The following is a 20,615-nucleotide window of genomic DNA, read 5'->3' on the forward strand; positions in this document are numbered from 1 at the left end:
TCAAGCATTTCCCCTTTCAACGGTGTTCTTTACGTTTGAGCACCATCGCTTGAGAAAATTGTAAAGTCCTCTGGTGGGGCAAAAAAAAACCGGTGGTGGATTTGACCTACTGCACACAGTTAACCTATTCAAAAGTCAGTCTTCTACACTCAAACTAAACGTGGTCCTAGCATGCCCGCGCATCTCGATCACATGGCCAGGGCGTTGTTTTGCTTTTTTATGGAAACGTACAGAACCTTTTATCTACGTGCAAAAAATCCTTGAGAAACATATCTTAATTCTACTCCATATGTTTTTTGATACTGGCTATAAGAAAGCATACATCGCAATATTTGGGACTGCTCAATGGAAACCATGAATTTGTTGCTGGGTTTTTATCAAAGTAAATGGATTCGTTTTTGTTAGAGATTTTCAAAATAATAAGTGGGTTTTGGTTTGGGAATTTTCTGAAAAGATTTTGAGAGAGTTTATGTCAAAGTTTGCAACATCTTTTGACATGAGTTGTGACTTTATGCGAATGGTTATAACACCCATAAACTAGGATGTGTTTATTTGGAAGAGACGTAGTTGTTGGAAAGGGAAATGAAACATGGGGTTGCCTCCAAGAGGCATGACTCTTCCCAATTAATTGTATACATAAAAGGGGCATGATCTTTGCTATTTAATTGTCTTTAAAAGACATGATTCTTCTTAACTAGTGTCTTCGAAAGATGTGACCATTCCTAATGTGTGTCTACTAAAGACATAACCTTTCATAAAAAGGATGTCTATACATTTATACGTAGACCCTTTGTAAAGTCATTCATTATACATACCAAAAATTACATATTGGATTGCTCGATCTGTACACACTCTTTTCCTAGAATTTTAGGCATACAGATATTCTATTTTGCTGCAAAAATAGAATATCAGTTATTGGTACTTTTACAATTGCTTAAAGAGTTCTACACTCTCTTTTATTTCTCTTTCTCTCTCCTCCTACCTCCTATCACTATCAATGGACCCACCCACTTATATTTACTCTCTCTCTCTCTCTCTCTCTCTCTCCTATCACTATCAATGGACCCAACCATTTATATTTATTCTCTCTCTCTCTCTCTCTCTCTCTCTCTCTCTCTCTCTGCCAAAAATGTATTTTTGATTATGGACTATTGTGGGACTTTACATTTCTAAACTTAACAACCCCTTAATTGGATAACCAAAAAATGCGGCAGCAACTTTTGATTATCCAATTTTGGTTATGTCATCAGAGAAACCCTTATGTATGATCAATTTTGGTTTTGTTATGTTCGATAATGGTCTTCGTTACGTTTGAGTTCACAGTTATGTTTGAGTTTGGTATGTCCATAATCAAACGTAACAATGACCAAACTCAAACGTAACAAATGCCACTTTGAATAGTGACGATTTTTTAAAACCAAAATCAAGCGTAACGATGAGACCATAGTCAAACGTAACAAAACCAAAATCAAACGTAAAAAGGGTGTACCATACGCCCTTTTTGAGGGGGTGTATTTTGAAATAAACTGAGTCTACAACTGTAAAAATAAAAAATAAAAAAATACACACAGGAGAAGAGAGAAAATGTTTATTTTGAAATACAAAAAATTTCGTCTCCGAACCTGATCAGTTGTGTGGTTGCTTGTGTTGGAAGAGGACGTTGTCCTATCATTTAGCATCCCATTATCAACGGTACTTGGAGATAATCCCCACTTGCCGTTTGATTCTTGGGGTTCCATAAGTACAACAAACCCGTTTGTGAACCCAATGGCAAACTGGTTGGGCTTCTTCGGATGTGCTGCAATGACTCTAGGGTACAAAGCTTGGCCTCTACAACATATTGCATGGGAGAGAGGTCAGTACAAGACAGATTGGTAACATTCAAAGTTTGCAATGCTTCCAAAAAGACCCAAGAATTAATGGAGATAGTTTGGTCCGTGAGGTATGCAGTTCAAGGAGCATGTCAATTTATAAACAATGTGTTGAGAGAGAGAGAGAGAGAGAGAGAGAGAGAGAGAGAGAGAGAGAGAGAGAGAGAGAGAGAGAGAGAGAGCAGTGACGGAGCCAATATTTAAAGATGGGTGGTGAAATTAACATAATTTAACCACAAATAAATTAACCCAATATACTATCTAACATACTTTTAGATATTTATTTTTTTCTCCACAAAATCAGTGCGAGGCCTATATTCGTAATACTAGAGAAATTCATATTTTACTCACAAATATAGCGTGAATACTATAGGTACCACCAAAAAGGTATTGATAGTGTACAGATGGAGTGTGGGACTCACCAAGAGATCTCACATAAATGATCGAAGTCATTAATTTTGTTTGAAATTTTTTTTCAATGATACTTGTAAGAATGTAACTCAATTAGATATTGATAAGCGGTTGATTTATTAATTTAATTTTTGGTCCCTAAATTCATAGGAATCAATAACTGAATGAATTGATCGGTCCTTATTGATATCCGATTGAATAAATTTTTTGCGAAGGATCCTTAAAAATATGCTTTAAGCACAATGAACTGCTCGGATTGTTTAGTTATGTGGGATACCAAGATCGGTTCCTACCAAAAAAAATCTTGCTCCTCGGAAAGTGCGGTGTCACGTGACACCCACCTCTGAGAAAGAGACCAGCATTGTGATCTTTAATCCATTTCTCTACGCCCTTTGATCTGGAGCAAGGGCAACCAGGATGTGATAGAAAAGTGAAGATGGAAGAAATGTCTTTTAATGTGGGCTTTGAAAGAGAGAATGCATCATTTCCTCAATTTTAAAAGTAAATTTTCGGGTAGGTTAACATCTCTTGAAAAAAATAAAAACAACGACTGAAAACTGGGACAATTGGGCGTTTAAGATATCTAGCATTGTGTTCTTCATTTGGAGGTGTCCATGGCCCCATCCAACGAAAATGAGGAAAACAAAAATGAAAAACAAAATCCTCTGTTGACTCCATAAATAAATTTCATGGCAAACATAAAAAAGTTCTGGAGAGGGCCTTGATGATGCACTTACCCACTTAAAATTGTTGGGCACAAGTATATGGATGGCACAATACAGCATGCAAGTGTCAAGCTATCTGCATCAAACACCCCAGTGTTTCCATCGCAAAAGGAAGTGTAAACAAGTTGACTGTCGCAAGAGTATACTGCAAAGGAAATAGGTGCAAGAAGGACATCTTGCGGAACCCACTGCAAGCAAAATAAATATCATTAGGTTTAAAGTTTGTAACACGCAATCTAAAAGAATGAGGTGTGATTTCTACCTGACGAATACAATCCATCACGGAAGCATCATATATTGCTAATTGTGTTTCATGAGATACCAACATACGGATTTGATCAGAGTGGAACTCCACTCTTGTGTCGCCGTTACAAGCCTTGCCAGCTGACAGTTGTATTGAAACTGCTTTCAAGTGCTCCCATGTATTTGTGCTCCAAATACAGAGCTGCCAACGCATGTTAACTACTATTAGTGTATAAAAGAGGAAAAACTAAGAAAGAAAATAGTGGAAACTGTGGGATAGTAGAGAGTCGTTGGGCAACCCTTAACCATTTGTTGATTTTTTTTTAATTTTTTGGGACCCATTATGGGTCCTACAAAAAAGATTTAAACCGCAAGTTATTCTTAAAATATTTGTTTATGTGTTCCTAAAAAAAATTAGCTCAATCCGGTATCGGTAAAGGCAGTTTCACCCATAAAAAAATATTTAAAAATAACTTAGGTATCAAATCGTTTTTGTAGGACCTGGAATGAGTCCCACAAAAAATAAAATAAAAATTCAACAAAGCTTTTTTTCCCTGCAGAGGCTTAAGGATTGAACTTGGAATTGGGGAATGGCGTGAAACCGGTGCCATTTGGGCGCTGTTAGTAGCAGCCCCCTGGATCCCAAAAATTCTAGTATACCATAAAATACATGTTTACATAAATTTCTGCCCCACACAAACCAAGAAAGAATCTTCACAAATCAATAACATTAAAAGTACGAAAAGGAAAATTAGGGAAACTAAAAGTTGCAAGTACCTGAGCATCAGCTGCTGATGAAACCAATATGTTAAGATTGGTGGAAAAAGTTAAGCCAGTTATGCGCTTTTTGTGACCTTTCAATTCTGATTTTACCTACAGAAGGCAAGGTGTATCAATTGTTGATTGACATGAGCAATAAACGTATCTGATTGGACTCACATGATTATAGAAATTAATTACCTCATCCTTCTGATGATTGTATATGCGGATTGTGAAATCTTCCATTCCAATGGCTATGATGTTATTGTCTTGAGGATAAAATGCCAGGAATGTTGAAGCTGGGGGAGGTGGCATAAACGTTCTCTCTACCTACATTCCAAAAAAAAATCTTAGCTTTAATCCTTCATAACGGCGGTACTCATTAAAAAAATCTCAGCTTTAATTCTTCATAACGGCGGTACATACCCTGCATTGTATACTGTTATATAATGAAACCTTTCCACCACAAGCTGAAATTATATATCTTGTCGAGTAATCCTTTGAGAGTGCCACGCAGGGCACTGCTTCCTCGAGGTTGACACCTGTCACATCATTTGTCATAGCACTACCCCAGGGGGGTGGTTCCCACAACTGTGGAAGAACACTGGTAGTGACCTTCAAAAACAACCTCACGGAATTTAGAAGTCTCTAGCTACTTAAAAAATAACCACAAATACAAGAAATGAAATAAGTAAAGATGTATTTAAGTGAAACAACTCCAGACTTGAGATTACCTTCCCACGTGGATTGTGTTCACTACTTTTCCACTTCCACAGCTTCATAGTACCATTACTCCCAAGTGCTAAAACACCATCACCGTAATCTGTATAGAGTAGTCGAGCAACCTAGATCGATACAGAAGTGTCAGTCAATCATCATTCATTAGGTGAATCTTGAAACCAAAAGTGTGAAGTGGAATTATCAAGACGCACCTTGTGCACCCCGTTAAGGGGCTGCTGAAGAATTTTTGCTCAGCGGTGATAAAAATGCATAAATATGTTTATTTTGGTTAGAATTTTATTGAGCCTAGTATACTTTGTTTTATTAAACTATATATTCTACTTTGTTACCAATTTAAGTGAATTTTCATTTACTCTGGCCTTCTGCGAATGATCCAGCATGGACAATGTTAGCAAAATATCAAATTATATGCAAAAAGATATACAATTTTAGAGCACTTTTTAAATCCAGAACCCTCAAAAAATAGTAGAGCCACCCCGGCTCCGTCTGTGCTGTCTGGCATGGCAACTAGAGTTTATGAAGGTGATGAAGGGGAAGTCATTAGTAGGATTCTCATTTGGAGGAAATTGATGAACTGCAGCACAGAGCCATGTTGGCCGAGGGGGGAAGGATCCTAGATTAATGAGGTAGAGGTGATGGGTTTAGGAGGAAGTGGTGGCCGGGGTTGGGGTGTTTTCTCTGGGCCTCTTGCCAACCTTGTCTTTTGGGTTTTGGGCGGCATATGATTAGAGGGGAGAATGGGTGCCTTTCGTTGGGATGCTTACTCCTTATTGTGATGCCATTTAATGTCTCGAGTCCTATTAATCATTTAATCTCTATAAATTTTTTTAGGAGACTAATAAAATCTCTCTTTTCGTTGTTAAAAAAAAGATCAAAACACAACGAACGAACATAGACATTCCACATACCATCATCTGTAAATTTTTTATGAAAATAATAAAATCTGTTTTTTCGTTGTTAAAAACAACAATCAAAACACAACAAACGAACATAGAAATTCCACACTATCATCATCTATGCTCTTTCCTGTACGTTTTGCCTTACTTTTAGTTACTGGCCTCTGGGTATGTATATACGGGTAGGATATTGATAGAGGTTTTTTCCCTTGCGATATTGGTAGAGGGTTTTTCCCCTTAATTACTGGGCGTTATGACTCATCACCATATTTCATACAATCCTGGCCGGGGTATGTATGTAGAGTTATAGCAGTACTAACCTAGGAAACTCTGGATAGGAGGAGCACATAGCCACCAGCCAAGTGTATCTAACCAATATCACCACGGTTTTCGGCTCCACTCCCCACACTGGTGATGCCAATATTAATGGCACCTAATTCAAACATTTGGTGATCTTCCTGACCTAACCTTGACAATTGGGATTGTCTCTGGAACTTTTCCCAATTTACTATAACTGGACTTTTTACCAATTACCCATTTTAGGCATAAAAGTTATTCATTTATTTGTATCGGCAACGTTTTGTTTAAGAAAGAAAGGCAGCGAATTGCTCATACCGATACTCTCCTCGTCTTGTCAATTGTTTCATAGGATTGGTAATTTAGCAATGAGAATTTCAAGGCATCAATAAAACACCTCTTGAACTAGCATCGGAATTGATTTCGAAATAGACGAATATTGAGTCGAAATGGCTTCACACAAACGTTTTCTGTCTCCGGATGTTTTTACATACCGAAATGTTTACTAAATAAGGCGAGACTTGCTATGTACTGATTTAAAGATGCAAATTCGAGTTTGTTTTCATGAGTTCAACTTTATATTCTCCTAAATCAAAAACAAAAGACTGCGAACACATTTTCTGACAAATTTGAGTCAATTTTTTTAGATGCGAGTTATATTTGCCTTCCCTTTGCTGTTCAAAAAAATATTTAGCTTACCTTTAAAACTCTGTTTGATTTACTAGCTTCCAGCTTACATGCTTAAAGGATAATGTATGGCCATGATGACGAGTAACAAAGAAATTAGTAAGCATATCTTTTTGACAATGCCTTCAAATATTTGAGTCTCATGTCACCTTAAAAAAAAACACTCGCGGCAGAGAGGTCTTGTCGGTCTCCATCTCATATCATTTGAATTTTGTTAACCATTCCAAGTTCGTATACAATCCCAACCATCGGCCAATTAAGCACTCTCTCAATCTAGCCTATAACTTTGAGATCTCAAGGTCCGATCATGACTTTTCAAACTGGCTCAACTTATTCGGATTTCGCCCCGGATCTCAATGAGCACCCTTGTGCTCTCTCATCCTGGCTTCTCTGGTTCTTTAATCAATGATATCAAAATCTCCTTGATATTAATCTAGTTTGTTATGTGCTCAACCTCTTATCAGAACACTAAATAATCTCATCTTGTCTCGTCCGTATCTCACCAGTGCTCATGCACTCTTTTATTCTAGCTTTTATGATCCTCCATCCCGAATCCTCTCAACCTCAATCCACCAACACAACTATTCTGTTAGATTTCTTGGAGAGTTCCAACCTAAAACCAATTGGCAATAGGTGAAGTAGCCTCTAGATTTTATTAACCAAGTTTGGATGGCTTAAATGGGCGATGTGGGACAAGTCTAACATATTCTACTATTGTAGCTCTATCTGATCCTTTTTGCAAACTCACGTTCGTCTCTCAATATATGTGTGATCGATATGCAAAACATTATTCCCCCCGTTGAAGGATATTGTTAGTAAATGTGATCAATATCCTCATCAGTCATCACCATCCCCAATGATTTTTTCTATATTGTATACACTCGAACAAACCAAGGCTGCCGCCCACCATCACTATCCCACCTATGAAGACGTTGTAAGTACATATAACGTATTCACTAAAATAGTTTTTTAATTTATTTGGCACTGTTCAAAAAATCTCATCAAAGTCTATCAAATAAGTTCTATATTTATTTTACGAACAGACGTATTTTCCAACATTGAAACCTTAATGTCCAAACAATGGAGGCGGATATCAAAACTTGCATTAGCTCTTGGGGGAAAGGTCAATAGGGCCATCCGTGACCGTTCAAAAAAAAAAAAATTTGGGCCTTATGTGCTGTGGCGCCTGCCTAGTCACATTTTGGATGTCTGCGGGTTTTTTTTTACTAGTTTTGATTTGGGTAAAATGAAAAATGAATAGCTAATGGGTCTTTATAGATTCTAATTATAGATGTTTTTGTCGTTGGGATCTTTCTTGCTTCTTATGGGGGTATGCCCCTTTGATATTGTGTCCTTTGGTTCAATAAAATCTTCATTTACTCCCAAAAAAAACCAATTTTCACAAAAATTTATTTCGCGAACACATACTTTGAAGCTTGAAAAAGTTGCACATAGTTTCGTAGGGACCAACCTATTGGGATGGAGGAAGTATCTGTTTTCTAGGGAACACATACTTTTTGACAGCATGGAGTTTGTATGATTCTTTTCCTTTTTTACCATTAAAGTTAGCTAAAAATTGCAGCCTATGAAAGAAGAAGAGAAAAAAATGCAAGAAGAGGATATGTTGCCGAACTTTGTAGAGAAAAATGGGGTCCAGTCCAGTACTGCTCCTCTTTCCATGATAAATATCTTTCGAAATCAAATCAACAGATACCTAATCAATGCGACTTTTGACACAGATATATAACGTTGCCAATAAGTTCTATAAAAGGTTCTAATTATCCCTTTTTGAATAGAGAGGATCTGTGTCAAAAAGAATGAAGCTTGCATGGTGCTTTTTCTCTTTTTACAGTTATATTTAACTAAAATTGCAGTCTATGGGAGAAGACAAAATGCAAGAAAAGGATATGCTGCCTGTCATAGTGTGTAGAAAGAATTGGTCAAAGTATGGGCAAACGTACCTCCAGCAGACCTTGTGTGGTATTATTGAGATCATTAATCCACAATATGCAAACCTTGTTTCTCAAACTTGTAGGATCTGTCACTTGCAGATTTTTCAATTTGGAGAATGAGTGGGTTGGAAGTTCACTGCCCCATAGGTCACTCACATTCTGCAACCCACTTAGTCCCAAATACTTCAAGCAAGGAAAGGCAACCTGCAAAGCATTATAATTTTGTTAACAATCACTTTAGTCTAAAAAACAACGCATAATAGTAAAAGGTTAGGAGACTAAGTAGCTCAAAAGTGTCATTAGCATTATTTGACTTCTTCCACTTTACCTTTACATTGAAGAGAGGTTGAGGTTGCATTGGGTTATAGAGGTGGTCATTTGATTTTGCCAGAGTAGTTGTATTCACATTCACATTCAGAAAGAAACTCACAAGGTTTGGTAGATTACTAAGTTGCAATTTTCTTAACAGAGGGAACAAAGTTTTCTCTACTTTTCTTCCTTGTCCATCTTCTATTTCTTCTTCCCAGTAAACTACTCCTTCCATCTTTGAGCAATCTGTAATGACTAGTTCTGAGAGATTCGCAAGACCTCTGACAATGGAAGGGTGGAACATACTTCTCAAATTCGTGAAACCTCTCACATTGAGTGTTTTCAGTTGGGAGAATGAGCTGGTCGGAGGTTCACTGCACCATAGGTCACTTACTGTCTCCAACCCACTTAGTTCCAAATACTCCAAGCTAGGAATTGCAACCTGCAAAGCCTTATGATTTTGTTAAGATCACTTAGTTTCAAAATAGAGAAAATCTTGTTCACGGAGGTGCTACAAATAAGTGTTTATAGCACTCAAGCGTGACCGTCTAAAAGTATTTTGGACGGTCAGGATGTTAATAAAACTTTTCCGGGGAAGAATGAAACTTTTTCTCGAAAAAGTTTCATTAAAATCCGGATCGTCCAGAACACTTTTGGATGATAGTGATTGGTTGGTGCTGTAAACAAGCTATTTACAGCACCTCCATAAATAAGACACTCTCTTCAAAATAACTCGTAATAGTAAAAAGTTAGGAGACTTAATTAGTTGCTAAAAAGTGTCCTTATATAGCATTGACCAACTTCTTCCATTTACCTTTTCATTGAAGAGAGGCTGAGGTTGCAGTGGGTTATGGTAGAAGTTAGTTGATTTTGCCAGAGCAGTAGTATTCCCATTCACATTCACATTCGGGAAGAAACTCACAAGGTTTGGTAGACTTAGAAGTAGCAATTTTCGTAATAGAGGGAACAAAGTTTTCTCTATTTTTCTTCCTTGTCCATCTTCAATTTCTTCTTCCCAGTAAACTACTCCTTCCATCTTCGAGCAATCTACAATGACTAGTTCTGAGAGATTCGCAAGACCTCCGACGATGGAAGGGTGGAATGTACTTCTCAAATTCGTGAAACCTCTCACATTGAGTGTTTTCAGTTTGGAGAATGAACTGGTCGGAAGGTCACTGCACCATAGGTCACTCACAGTCTCCAACCCACTTAGTCCCAAATACTCCAAGCCAGGAAAGGCAACCTGCAAAGCAATATGATTTTGTTAACAATCAATTTGTTTCAAAATTAACTCGTAATAGTAAAAAGCTAGGAGACTTAATTAGTTGCTAAAAAGTGTCCTTATATAGCATTGACCAACTTCTTCCATTTACCTTTTCATTGAAGAGAGGGTGAGGTTGCAATGGGTTATGGTAGTGGTCAGTTGATTTTGCCAGAGTAGTAGTATTCCCATTCACATTCACATTCGGGAAGAAACTCAAAAGGTTTGGAAGATCAAGAAGTTCCAAACGTTCCAACTGAGGGAACTCAACTTTATCCACTGAACTTTCACCCAACCCATTCTCCTCTGCCACAATTCTTGACAGCATCTTGCAGCTCGATATCTTCAGCTCACGGACTTGCGGGATGCTCTTCGTCATGGTAGGTGCGAACACATAGCTCAAGCTATTACATTTGTGAATCTTTAGAGTGTGAATGTACTTGAAGCCCACGGGATCTCTCTTTGAAATGCAATTCAATTTAGGTAGATTGCGTAATTTGACAATTAATTTCCGTGGAGATAAAATCTCTGGGTTTGGTTCATTAGATTCCAACCCTTCCAATTCAAAGACTACCTCCAATGAGTCGCAAGATTTTAGCGTGAGTTCCTGAAGCTCTCGCAGCATCGAAAGGAGTTGTGATGGAAAAACACAGAGCAGTTTGCGGCAGAATGTCACAGTAAATTCTTTCAGTTTTGAGAGTGACCCCACTGAAAGTGAACCATGTCCTAGTCTTTCAAGATTCTGAAGCCCAGAGACTATTAGTTCCTCCAGGTTAGGTAATGAGACCTGCAAACAACTCATTGGGTCAATGCAGTTATAAGTTCTGCACAATTTAGAACAATGATTTTGTTTTCCTATTCTGTTTATGTCGAAACTGAAGACTATCGCAGTTGTCGAATACAATTGGGTATTGATCAACACTTATCCAAACAGGAAAGCTTGAGCTTATGGAAATACTATCAAATATGAAATCAGTTTAATGCCTTCACCTTTATATATGCTAGTTTAGGATTTGTGGCCCTGAAATTGAACACCCCTGCTTGAGAATGGTTCTGATGTGAGACCCGACTCAATAAGGACTTTAAGATCATGGACTTTAAGTTTTGTTTTACATCTAAAATATTTAATTTACTAGAGGCTGAGGCACACGCGATGCGCGTGCAAGTTGGATTTGTCAAAATTTTCACAATAGCTTACCGTTTGATATTTGATCGAATTTTCACAAATTTTGACAAAATCTGATTTGCACACTCATCGCGTGTGGCCCGTTATTTGATTGAATTTTAAATTTTTTTGATAAAATCTGATTTGCGTGTGCCCCGACCTCTAATTAACCTATCGTTAAAGATAAACAACAATTAAATAAGCATCACACCAATGAATTGCTTATATATTATGATATCAATCTTGCACATAATTTTTCTTATTTTGTATGTAGAGACCCGATTTTTATTTATTTATTTATTTATTTATTTATTTATTGAAATGTTTATTAATTGGCCAATTAAGAGAATATAGTTTATTTTGTGACTATTTGGATTAAGGATTGAAATGAGGGAATTGAATCTTGAGGGAGTGTAAGTGTAATTGGGTTGGGTGCTAATATAAAAGGGGTGTTGGTGTTGTAGGAGATCAAAAATCTCCATTATCTCTCTTCCTCCCCAGCCGATCCTCTCTCTCTCTTGCTCCATCACACAAAACTTCACCCCAAAACTCAAAACCCATGGTTATCAACCTCCGTTCCACCTCCTAGACGTGATTTCAAGCTCGTGATTCGTTGGATAGAGTTCGGAGAGGAGTATTCATGGAGGATTTCAAGTTTTAAAGCTAGGGCTCGCTAGTGGATCTTGGGTTTCGGCCTTGTAAGCTTGAGGTAGGGATTTCTTACTCTCTCTATGTGTTTATGGGCTGATTATGTGCCTTGATCGTGCTTGGTTCGTTGTTTGTTGTTGAAATTTCGTTGTTGAAAAGCTGAAAATCTGCAGAAAAACTCCGCGGTATTGATACCCTAAAAAGGGGTATCGATACCCCACTCTTCTCTGGACCAGACACTGGCCAGGTATTGATACCTCGGTCAGGGGTATCAATACCCCCTCTTTTGTTCCGGACAGATTTGATTCATTTGTTTCTTCTCGTGCCCGTTTGAATAGCTTCAAATGACTTTCAATCTTTGATTATTCGTACCTCGAAAGATTGAATGACCAATCGATCACTTTAGGCCATCGTCGTAGTTTAGAAAAGTGTAGAATTAAATGGTTAGGATATTCGTACATTAGTTTACGCTCTTGGTTGATTGAAGTAGATGTTGTGGTATGTCTTAATGATCGATATAGACTTGTTAAGCGTTATTGCATGACGTGATGATTGGTGAATTGAGAAATGTACTATGGAGGCGTTATTGAGTACCGTAGGCTATAAAGTATATCGTAGGGTACATCGTTGGTCGATGGGGTTTTCCTAGCGGTCCAGATGAGAATAGAGTAACTCGTATCCTCATGCTTCGTTTTATTGACCTTCCTAGGTTCTTTTGGCACCTAATCTATAAGATTCTCGTTTAGAACCTAACGAATAATGTATTGTAGAGTCATTTTTAGGTTCGGTACGTGACATAAGGCATCGTGATAGACTTTGAGGGATAACGTGAACCTAAGGTATTTAATGATGTACAAAAGGACATGTTTATGAGTTTATAATACATTGAATGATGATGAATGAAAACATGTGACCTTGGGAAGTGTTGTCTCCTTGTATTGGGATTGTTAATGCTTATGTGTTTATGCGAGTTGTAAATTTTGAATTAAGGGTCCTGCAACGCAAGGTGTGGTAATGCAGAGACTCTAGAGGGCCCGTTACGCAAGGTGTGGTAAGGCGGAAACCCGGGTAGAAAGAGAGTTCACTGTCACGCATGGGGTGGTAACACAGTTGAATTTCTCATAAAATGAAGAATGTTGAAGTTGATGTCAGAAGTATATGTTGTTACTTGAACTGTTTGCTGCTTGAGATGATGACCATTAAAGAAAGAGATAAACAACGGACTCTACTAAGGATTTGAAAAGAAAGAAACTTATCTTTTTTTGAAAAAAGATTTTTATTAAAACCCTCCGGCTATTCTTGAGCGAATCAACGGTTTCCGGTATTCGTGCGCAGAATCAACAGACTCCGGCTATTCAAACTTGAATCAACGGAGCTTGACCCGTAGAGGTCAAGAGTATTTCTCAAAATTATTTTGAAAATCAAAAAGGAATGTTTTCTTTTAGGAAGCGAGGCTTGATGGTAAATGGTAAAGGATGGGAAAGTCAAGTGTGGCATTCATTTGAGGAGACTTGAATTGGTTTGAGAAATTGTCATTGTCATTTTGATTGATGTGTGTTTAACGCTACCTCTAGATTGATGTATAAATGGCTAGGCATATCTATAAGACGTATTGAATTTCGTAGTCGTTGTTCGTCGGTTTATTGTGCCTTTTGTACTTTCGATCATTCATTGAAAATCATTCGCTCTTATTGCATATTTCATCGCATTTACATATAACTTGAGTACAGAAATTTCTACTGGGCTAGTGTAGCTCAACCTATCATTTTCAGGTATATCTCAAAAACCTTGACGCGAAGTGTATGGTGTGCATGCTTGATCTCATCTCTTTTGAAAGCCGCCGAGAAGTGATTTCATCATCTTTTGTATGATCTCTTGGAAAGATGAAATTGTAAATTTATTTGAAGTCTTTTAATTTCAAATATTATGTAACCTCTAAATTTTACTCTTTTAACTAGCTATGGAATTCGGGCCGTGGTGCCAATGTTGTAAATGTTCAAACTTGGGAAACTTGGTTTGTAAATAATCTTTTGAAAATTCTCTTTTGGGTATAATATATATATTGTGCGAGGATCTTTTATTGAAATGGCTTATTTATTTATGTTGAAAATTGAGGGCGTGACATTGTATTTATCCCTCTTAGATAACAAATTGAAAGTGCTTAAACATGCATAAAGTTAATTAACATGATAAGCATGCACAAGTCAAAAAATAATCTGGAAAAAGTCATACTACATACTTCAACCTCCCTCATCGGTTCTTGGTCTCTTCTTTTCTAACAATCTGTACCAAACAAAATTGAAATATATGTAACATTCTATATGTTACATTTAAAGCAATCCCACGGCTTAAAATCATATAAGTACAAATTGAACTTTTTACTCTCGCAAACAAAACAAAATGCGTTGGTAAAAGGATTAAACAAATGAAGTCCACTTGTAAAAGTAGAGAATACAAAACCTATTTGTCTTGCTTGTTCTCATCTCTGTATCAATGGCCAACACCAATGCTAGATGCAACAGGAAAGCGTCCATTTTTGTGCAAAATGTATAGAGGAAGATGCGTAGTTTTTGTGATAGGGGTAGAAGTTATGGTGGGAGGGAAATTGACATGGGGGTGGGTAGTTATTGGGTTTGGTGGTTATTGATGTTGGTTTTGTCTATTATGCCCTTACAATTAAGTCCTCGATGAATTCAATTGTGCTTGAATCTTTTTTTCCTTGGGTGTACAATTTTGTAAATGAAAAAACATGACAAAAAAGGGAGACACCAAAGTGGTGCGCTCCCTTTATATATTAGAATGGATAGATTATTAGTGCAAGACTTATTGACATGTCTCGTTCGTTTTTCCTTGAAAGAAATGGATAATCAAATATGCTACTACACATAGCGGGCAATGAATGTTGCCCTCAAAACCACATAGCCTTCACCGATGTCAAGGCCAGATCAAAGGTCCCACCGTGTGCTATAAGCGTTGAAGAGTAATATTGCCAACCCTAGGGGAAAATTTCAAAAAAACCTCTGAACTTTCTGACAACTCGCAAAAAAACACCTGGATTTTCACTATTAACAAAAAAACACATAAACTTAGCATTCTGTTAACAATTAGGCCCCTGCAGTCCAATTCCGTCTAGTCCTAAAAGATGGAGCTAACGAAAGGCGTTAACTTTTTATTTTTTTTACTTTTTACATTCAAAAATTACTTTTAACTCTTTCTTTTTTTATTGGTAAATAAATATGCAATAAAGTTCTTTTTTTTCTTACTATTTATCAAAAATTACTTTAACTCTATTTTTTATTATTTATAAAAATAACTTTAACCACCATCTTTTTTGTTACTTTCAAATTTTACCTTTTCCTCTCTCTCTCTCTCTCTCTCTCTCTCTCTCTCTCTCTCTCTCTCTCTCTCTCTCTCTCTCTCTCTCTCTCAGAACTTTAACCCCAAACCACCAATAAATTGCCAAAGCTCTAGCTCTAATTTCAGAAATTCAAAATTACTTTTAACCTCCTTTTTTTAGCATTCCTGTTTTTTATATTTTTTACTTCCAAAATTACTTTTAACTCTTTATTTTTAATAGTAAATAAATATGAAATAAAACTTTTTTTCTGACTATTTATCAAAAATTACTTTAACTCTAATCTTTACTATTTATAATAAAGAATTTAAGACGCATTTTTACCTTCAAATGCTCTATCTATCTCTCTCTCTCCACCGATCAGTTTGGAGAAACCCAAAATTCCTCTATCAGTTGGTTGTGGGGTTAATTGGTGGTATGAGATCGAATTTCTTAAAAAAGAGAGGGAGATAGAGTGGGGAAAAGGTTAAATTTAAAAGTAACAAAAAAAAATGGGGCACGGTGCGGGGAGCAGGAGGTGTTAAAATAATTTTCGTAAATAGTTAAAAAAATGGGGGTGAATAATTTTGGGAAAAGAGTAAGGAAAAAAGAACTTGATTGCATATTTATTTATATGACTAAAAAAAGAATGAGTTAAAAGTAATTTTTGGAAGTAAAAGTAGTAAAAAAAAAAAAAGAAAATGTTACAAAGAGGAGGTTAAAAGTACATTCGAATTTTTGAAATTATGGCTAAAGCTTTGGCGGTTGGTTGTGGGGTTAATTGGTGGTGTGGAGTTGATTCTAATTAAAAAAAAAAAAGGAGAGAGGGAGGGGGAAGGTAAAATTTGAAAATAAAAAATGGGGTTCAAGTAATTTTCGATAAATAATAAGAAAAAAAACTTTATTGCATATTTATTTACTAATAAAAAAGAAAGAGGCAAAAGTAATTTTTGAATGTAAAAAGTAAAAAATAAAAATAAAAAGTTGACGCCTTCCGTTAGGACTAGACGGAAATGGACGGCAGGGGCCTAATTGTTAACGGAATGCTAAGTTTAGGTGTTTTTTTTGTTAATAGTGAAAGTCCAAGTGTTTTTTTGCGAGTTGTCAGAAAGTTCAGAGGCTTTTCTGAAATTTTCTCCCAACCCTAATACAAATTCTATTTTGCAATATTGGAAAGTCTATACAAATTCTCTATTGCCTCTCTATTCATATACTGTAACGGAACATTTGAAAATACGTGGGAAAAAAAAAAGAGAGAAAAGAAACTAAGGGAAATGGAACGAGAAAGAGGAAGAGAGAGAGAAAAAGAAAAATAGGCAGACATACCTTTCCGGGGAATAAAGAAAGGAAGCCGACATTGTCGTTTTCCTCTGAATTGGAAGCCAGATTACAATTGTTGTCGAAGAGGCGGTTGAACCCTCCTAGGTGTTTGAGATACAGGCATTTCAATTGGGGGAAATCAATCTGGTCAATGCCTCGGCAGAAACCCACGAGTCTTGGTAGATCACCAAGATTCAGAACTTTCAACTTTGGGAACACGATTATGTTGTTGGTTGCAACATGCACATCTTCTTGTCGAGTGAGACATCCTTCAATTGGTAGCTTGAAGAGATTTTCCAATCTTTCACAACCGGAGACTTTGATAGAAGTTAGTTCCTCCAAGGAACCAGCAGGGACTGGGCCGCAACATATCTCTCTTAAATTAGGTAGCCTACCGAGTTCCAATACCTTCAGCATATCCCGGAGTAGTAACTCCCGTACCAGATCATTGCATCCTTCCTTTTCAAGACGTAGACAATCACTACTACTTAACAGCGAACATCCAATCCCTCCACGGTCTAAAGGGATCGGAATCGACGAACGGACCCACAACAGCCTTTCGAATTTCGGGATCAGATACGTAGTATTCATACGGATACTATCGAAATCAACTTCATCGGCTATTACAACCCTGTATATTTTAAGTTTACTAAATATTTGGACTTTTGGAATAATTACATGACTTCTTATAAAGATTTCTAAGGTATTTAAATTCGACAAGGACTCAAACTCTCCTAGGTTTGCATTTCTCACTTCCCCTTTCTTTCCTTCTCCTTCCCAATAACAATACTTGCTGCCCCAGAAGTATAGTTCTTCTAAATGAAACAGGCGTGATATGACCCCTGGCTTTATTCTAGTCAGTGAATAAGTGCGCCTCAAATCTAACAACCTTAATTGAACCAGTTTCCCGATTTCTTCTGGTAGCTCCTTGATCTCCGAACCGCGAAAGTTGAGGGTTTCTAGATTTTGTAGGTCTCCCATTACTGATATATTATCCAACGTGCCACCAAATCCTTCAAGAGACAACGTAGTAAGGTTCCTTAAGGATTGAAGTGTTGGGATACCACAAACCCCACGAAGTTCCAAAACTTTGAGTTTTCCCATGCCCCCAAAGAAGTTGGGCGGTAATTTCTCAAGTTTCTTGCATCGTAACATTAAAAACTCAAGATTTCGGTATGTCAATTCTTCAGGAAGCTCTTCAATTTGACCCGATATCACCGAGATGGCAGTATAATGCTCAGGTGTGGCCGTCTTTGGCCACTGAGATATTGCACCATGACTTACTAGAGCAAATTTATCTTTAGATAAAATAGATACGTCCTTTTCGCGCTCTTTAGATGCAATAGATATGCCCATATCGCGCACTACGTCATGAACTTTAACACACTCTTCTCTTTCTCTACTGTCTTGCAGTAAATAACGGCTCTTAAGATCGTTAACTATAAGAACAACTTGATCTCTTACTTTTCCCATTTGATTCATTCCATCAAAAAGTGATAGTCCAAATCCGTATCTGGCCAAATCTTCAAGACGAATATCTTCATCTTCTTTAAATAAGCAACAAAGCAAAAACAAGCTCTTAGCCTCATCTTCTAAACATTTGTAACTCAGCTCCATACATGAAGACAATTGCTTATCTGCTGGAATGCTTTTTGCACAAGTTAGCCGATCAAGCATGCCATTACATATCTTAATGGCGTTTCTCCCACATCCTTTTAAAAGTTCTTTTGAAAGTGCACTACCAATAAGTGCTAGAGCAAGCGGTAAACATCCACATTTTTTCACTATCTGCTTGGCTATGGGTTGCAAATCCATAGCATCAGCTGAATCACCAACTTTTTCCTTGAATAGTTGCCATGCTTCGTCTTCTGACAAGGGTTCAAGAAGGATCTCCTTTTTAGTTCGTTGATGTTCATGCCATAGATATCGAGTCCGCGACGTGTAAAGCACTTTGAAATTCTTATCAGCACCTTCCAAAGGGATTCCCATGGCCTGTAGGTCAAATTCTGCCCAAATGTCATCCAGTATAACAAGGACTTTCTTGTTATCCTGTGAAAGTCTCCTACGTAGGAGATCAGCTCTCGCTATTGGGCTCTCCGTGTCACGAAGATTTTTCAAACCAAGCATGTCTGCAATGTAAGCTTGAACATTGGTTAGGTTTGGCTCTTGGCTAACGACGGCTATTGCAACTTCGTCAAAGTGATTATCTTCTTTTGCTCTTTTTGCTACTTCATTCACCAGAGTTGTCTTGCCCACACCTCCCATCCCGCAAACCCCAATCAAGTTGATCTCATCATCCTTCAGAGCCTTAATGATCTCTTCCATTATAAGCCTTCGAGACTCAAATCCCGTAAAATCTCTATTGGTTATGGTCTCCAAGCATGCAGGAGGTGGGCTGTAAAATGACTGAGTATACTGAACGCCATCAGCCTTGAGATCAACGACAACCTTGGTCTTCTTCACAGCTTTCCTGCTCAGCGAGTAACGCAGTTTGAGATTGGGACACCACCCATTCAAACACCCTTCCTTGACTTTGGCTTTGTCTTGGATAATTCCCTCAACCTCAGTTGTGACCTCATTCGCACGAGTCTGCCAGGCCTCAACATTAGGTCCAATGACCCTGACCTTTCTACGGTTTTCCTCCACTCCCATTTGAACCCCTCGTCTTGTTGTTTCCAAATCTTTCAATTGAGTTTCAAGTTCCGTTATGTTGCTATTGAAGCAACACATGTAAGTAAATTGGCGCTTGATTGGATCGACCAAGAAATCTACGATTTTCTCCAATAAAGGGACCCCAGTTTGCACTACTTCAACCATCTCTCACTTCTTTTGATATTTTTCACACTTCTTTTTTTATTTTTTAGAATTTTGATGTTTTTCTTTGGTAATGATAGGAAATGAAAATGGAAAGAATAAAAGATGGAAAGCCAAACGACGCAACAAGAACGAAAGCAAATAGCAGTGCAAGCTCAAAATGAAAGCGAAGGTACAGGAATCGAACAGGAGGAGTAAAACTAGTTAGGGAAGAAAGCAAACTAAATAAGAAGAAAGCAAGATTAATTAATATATAACCAAATTAAAGACAGCAACAATGAAAGCAAATAGCAGACATGAATACAACCCTACAATTAGACGGTGGAACAGAGAGCCTGAGGGAGAGGAGAGAGAGTGAGAGAGAGTTCACCAAAGGCACAGGGAAACACTGAAGCAAGGAAAATGAGAAGTCACTACAATTGAGTAGCTTCAACCCAATCAAGATCAGCTGTGAGAGAGAGAGAGGGAGAGTTCTACCAGAGAGAGAGTGAGAGTGAGAGAGAGAGTAGAGAGTAGAGACTTTTAGCGTAATGAATGATGAGCAGTGACTCCAATAGAGTAGCTTCAACCCACCAATGACGAGCGCTAATATTGTGAATTCGCACCAGATGAATCTTCCCCTCAATGATCTTAATTAAAACGCTTGATTTTTTTAGGCGGTCTATATATTAAAAAAATATGATAAAAAATTAAGTGTTCTAATTTTTAATTTATTTGAACCGGTGTGAAAATATTAATTTTTTGATCATTTTATTATAAAAGTGTCATAATTAATTTTTTGATATATAAACAGCCTAAAAATATATAAGATTGATTTTTTTCTTCCATGATTCCCTTGGGGTTTTTATTGAAAGTCTTAAAGTCAAAAAATTAATTATGACCCTTTAGAATAAATTAATAAAAAAATTAAGATCTTCGCACCAGTTCAAACGGATTGAAAATTGAAACACTTGATTTTTTTAGGCTATTTATACATTAAAAAATATGGTGAAAAAATTAAGTGTTCAAATTTTCAATCTGTTTGAACCTATGCGAAGATCTTAATTTTTTGATCATTCTATCCTAAAGAATCATAATTATTTTTTTGACTTTAAGGCTTTCAATGAAAACTCTAAGAGAACCATGAAAGGAAAAAAATCAATTTTTCTAAATTCCAACCAAACAACACCGTTCTGAAGGAGA

The 20,615-nt window shown here is 37.1% G+C and overlaps 1 protein-coding gene across 16 annotated transcripts in view; it reads right to left on the reverse strand.

Annotated features, from left to right (window-relative positions):
* The window catches only part of LOC131319541 (uncharacterized), a 50,377-nt gene extending 30,314 nt beyond the window's left edge, over positions 1–20,063 (reverse strand). For 8 of the 16 annotated variants that reach the window (XR_009197997.1, XM_058349829.1, XM_058349834.1 and 5 more), the window contains exons 1-12: positions 16,626–20,063; positions 10,265–10,939; positions 9,706–10,134; positions 8,911–9,333; positions 8,592–8,786; positions 4,744–4,854; positions 4,436–4,624; positions 4,211–4,339; positions 4,028–4,123; positions 3,270–3,452; positions 3,020–3,195; positions 1,623–1,830 (exon numbers count right to left, since the gene is read on the reverse strand). Coding sequence is in view for 15 of the 16 variants with exons in the window: in XM_058349829.1 (XP_058205812.1) it covers positions 1,623–1,830; positions 3,020–3,195; positions 3,270–3,452; positions 4,028–4,123; positions 4,211–4,339; positions 4,436–4,624; positions 4,744–4,854; positions 8,592–8,786; positions 8,911–9,333; positions 9,706–10,134; positions 10,265–10,939; positions 16,626–19,436 (5,625 nt within the window). In the remaining variant the exon portion in view is untranslated. The remainder of the gene's footprint in view (positions 1–1,622; positions 1,831–3,019; positions 3,196–3,269; positions 3,453–4,027; positions 4,124–4,210; positions 4,340–4,435; positions 4,625–4,743; positions 4,855–8,591; positions 8,787–8,910; positions 9,334–9,705; positions 10,135–10,264; positions 10,940–16,625) is intronic. The other 8 variants (XM_058349836.1, XM_058349835.1, XM_058349839.1 and 5 more) reach the window with 8 other exon arrangements.
* Between the last annotated feature and the right edge of the window lie 552 nt (positions 20,064–20,615).

The sequence above is a fragment of the Rhododendron vialii genome, chromosome 3a, assembly GCF_030253575.1.
Source record: "Rhododendron vialii isolate Sample 1 chromosome 3a, ASM3025357v1".
Classification (NCBI taxonomy): Eukaryota; Viridiplantae; Streptophyta; class Magnoliopsida; order Ericales; family Ericaceae; genus Rhododendron; species Rhododendron vialii.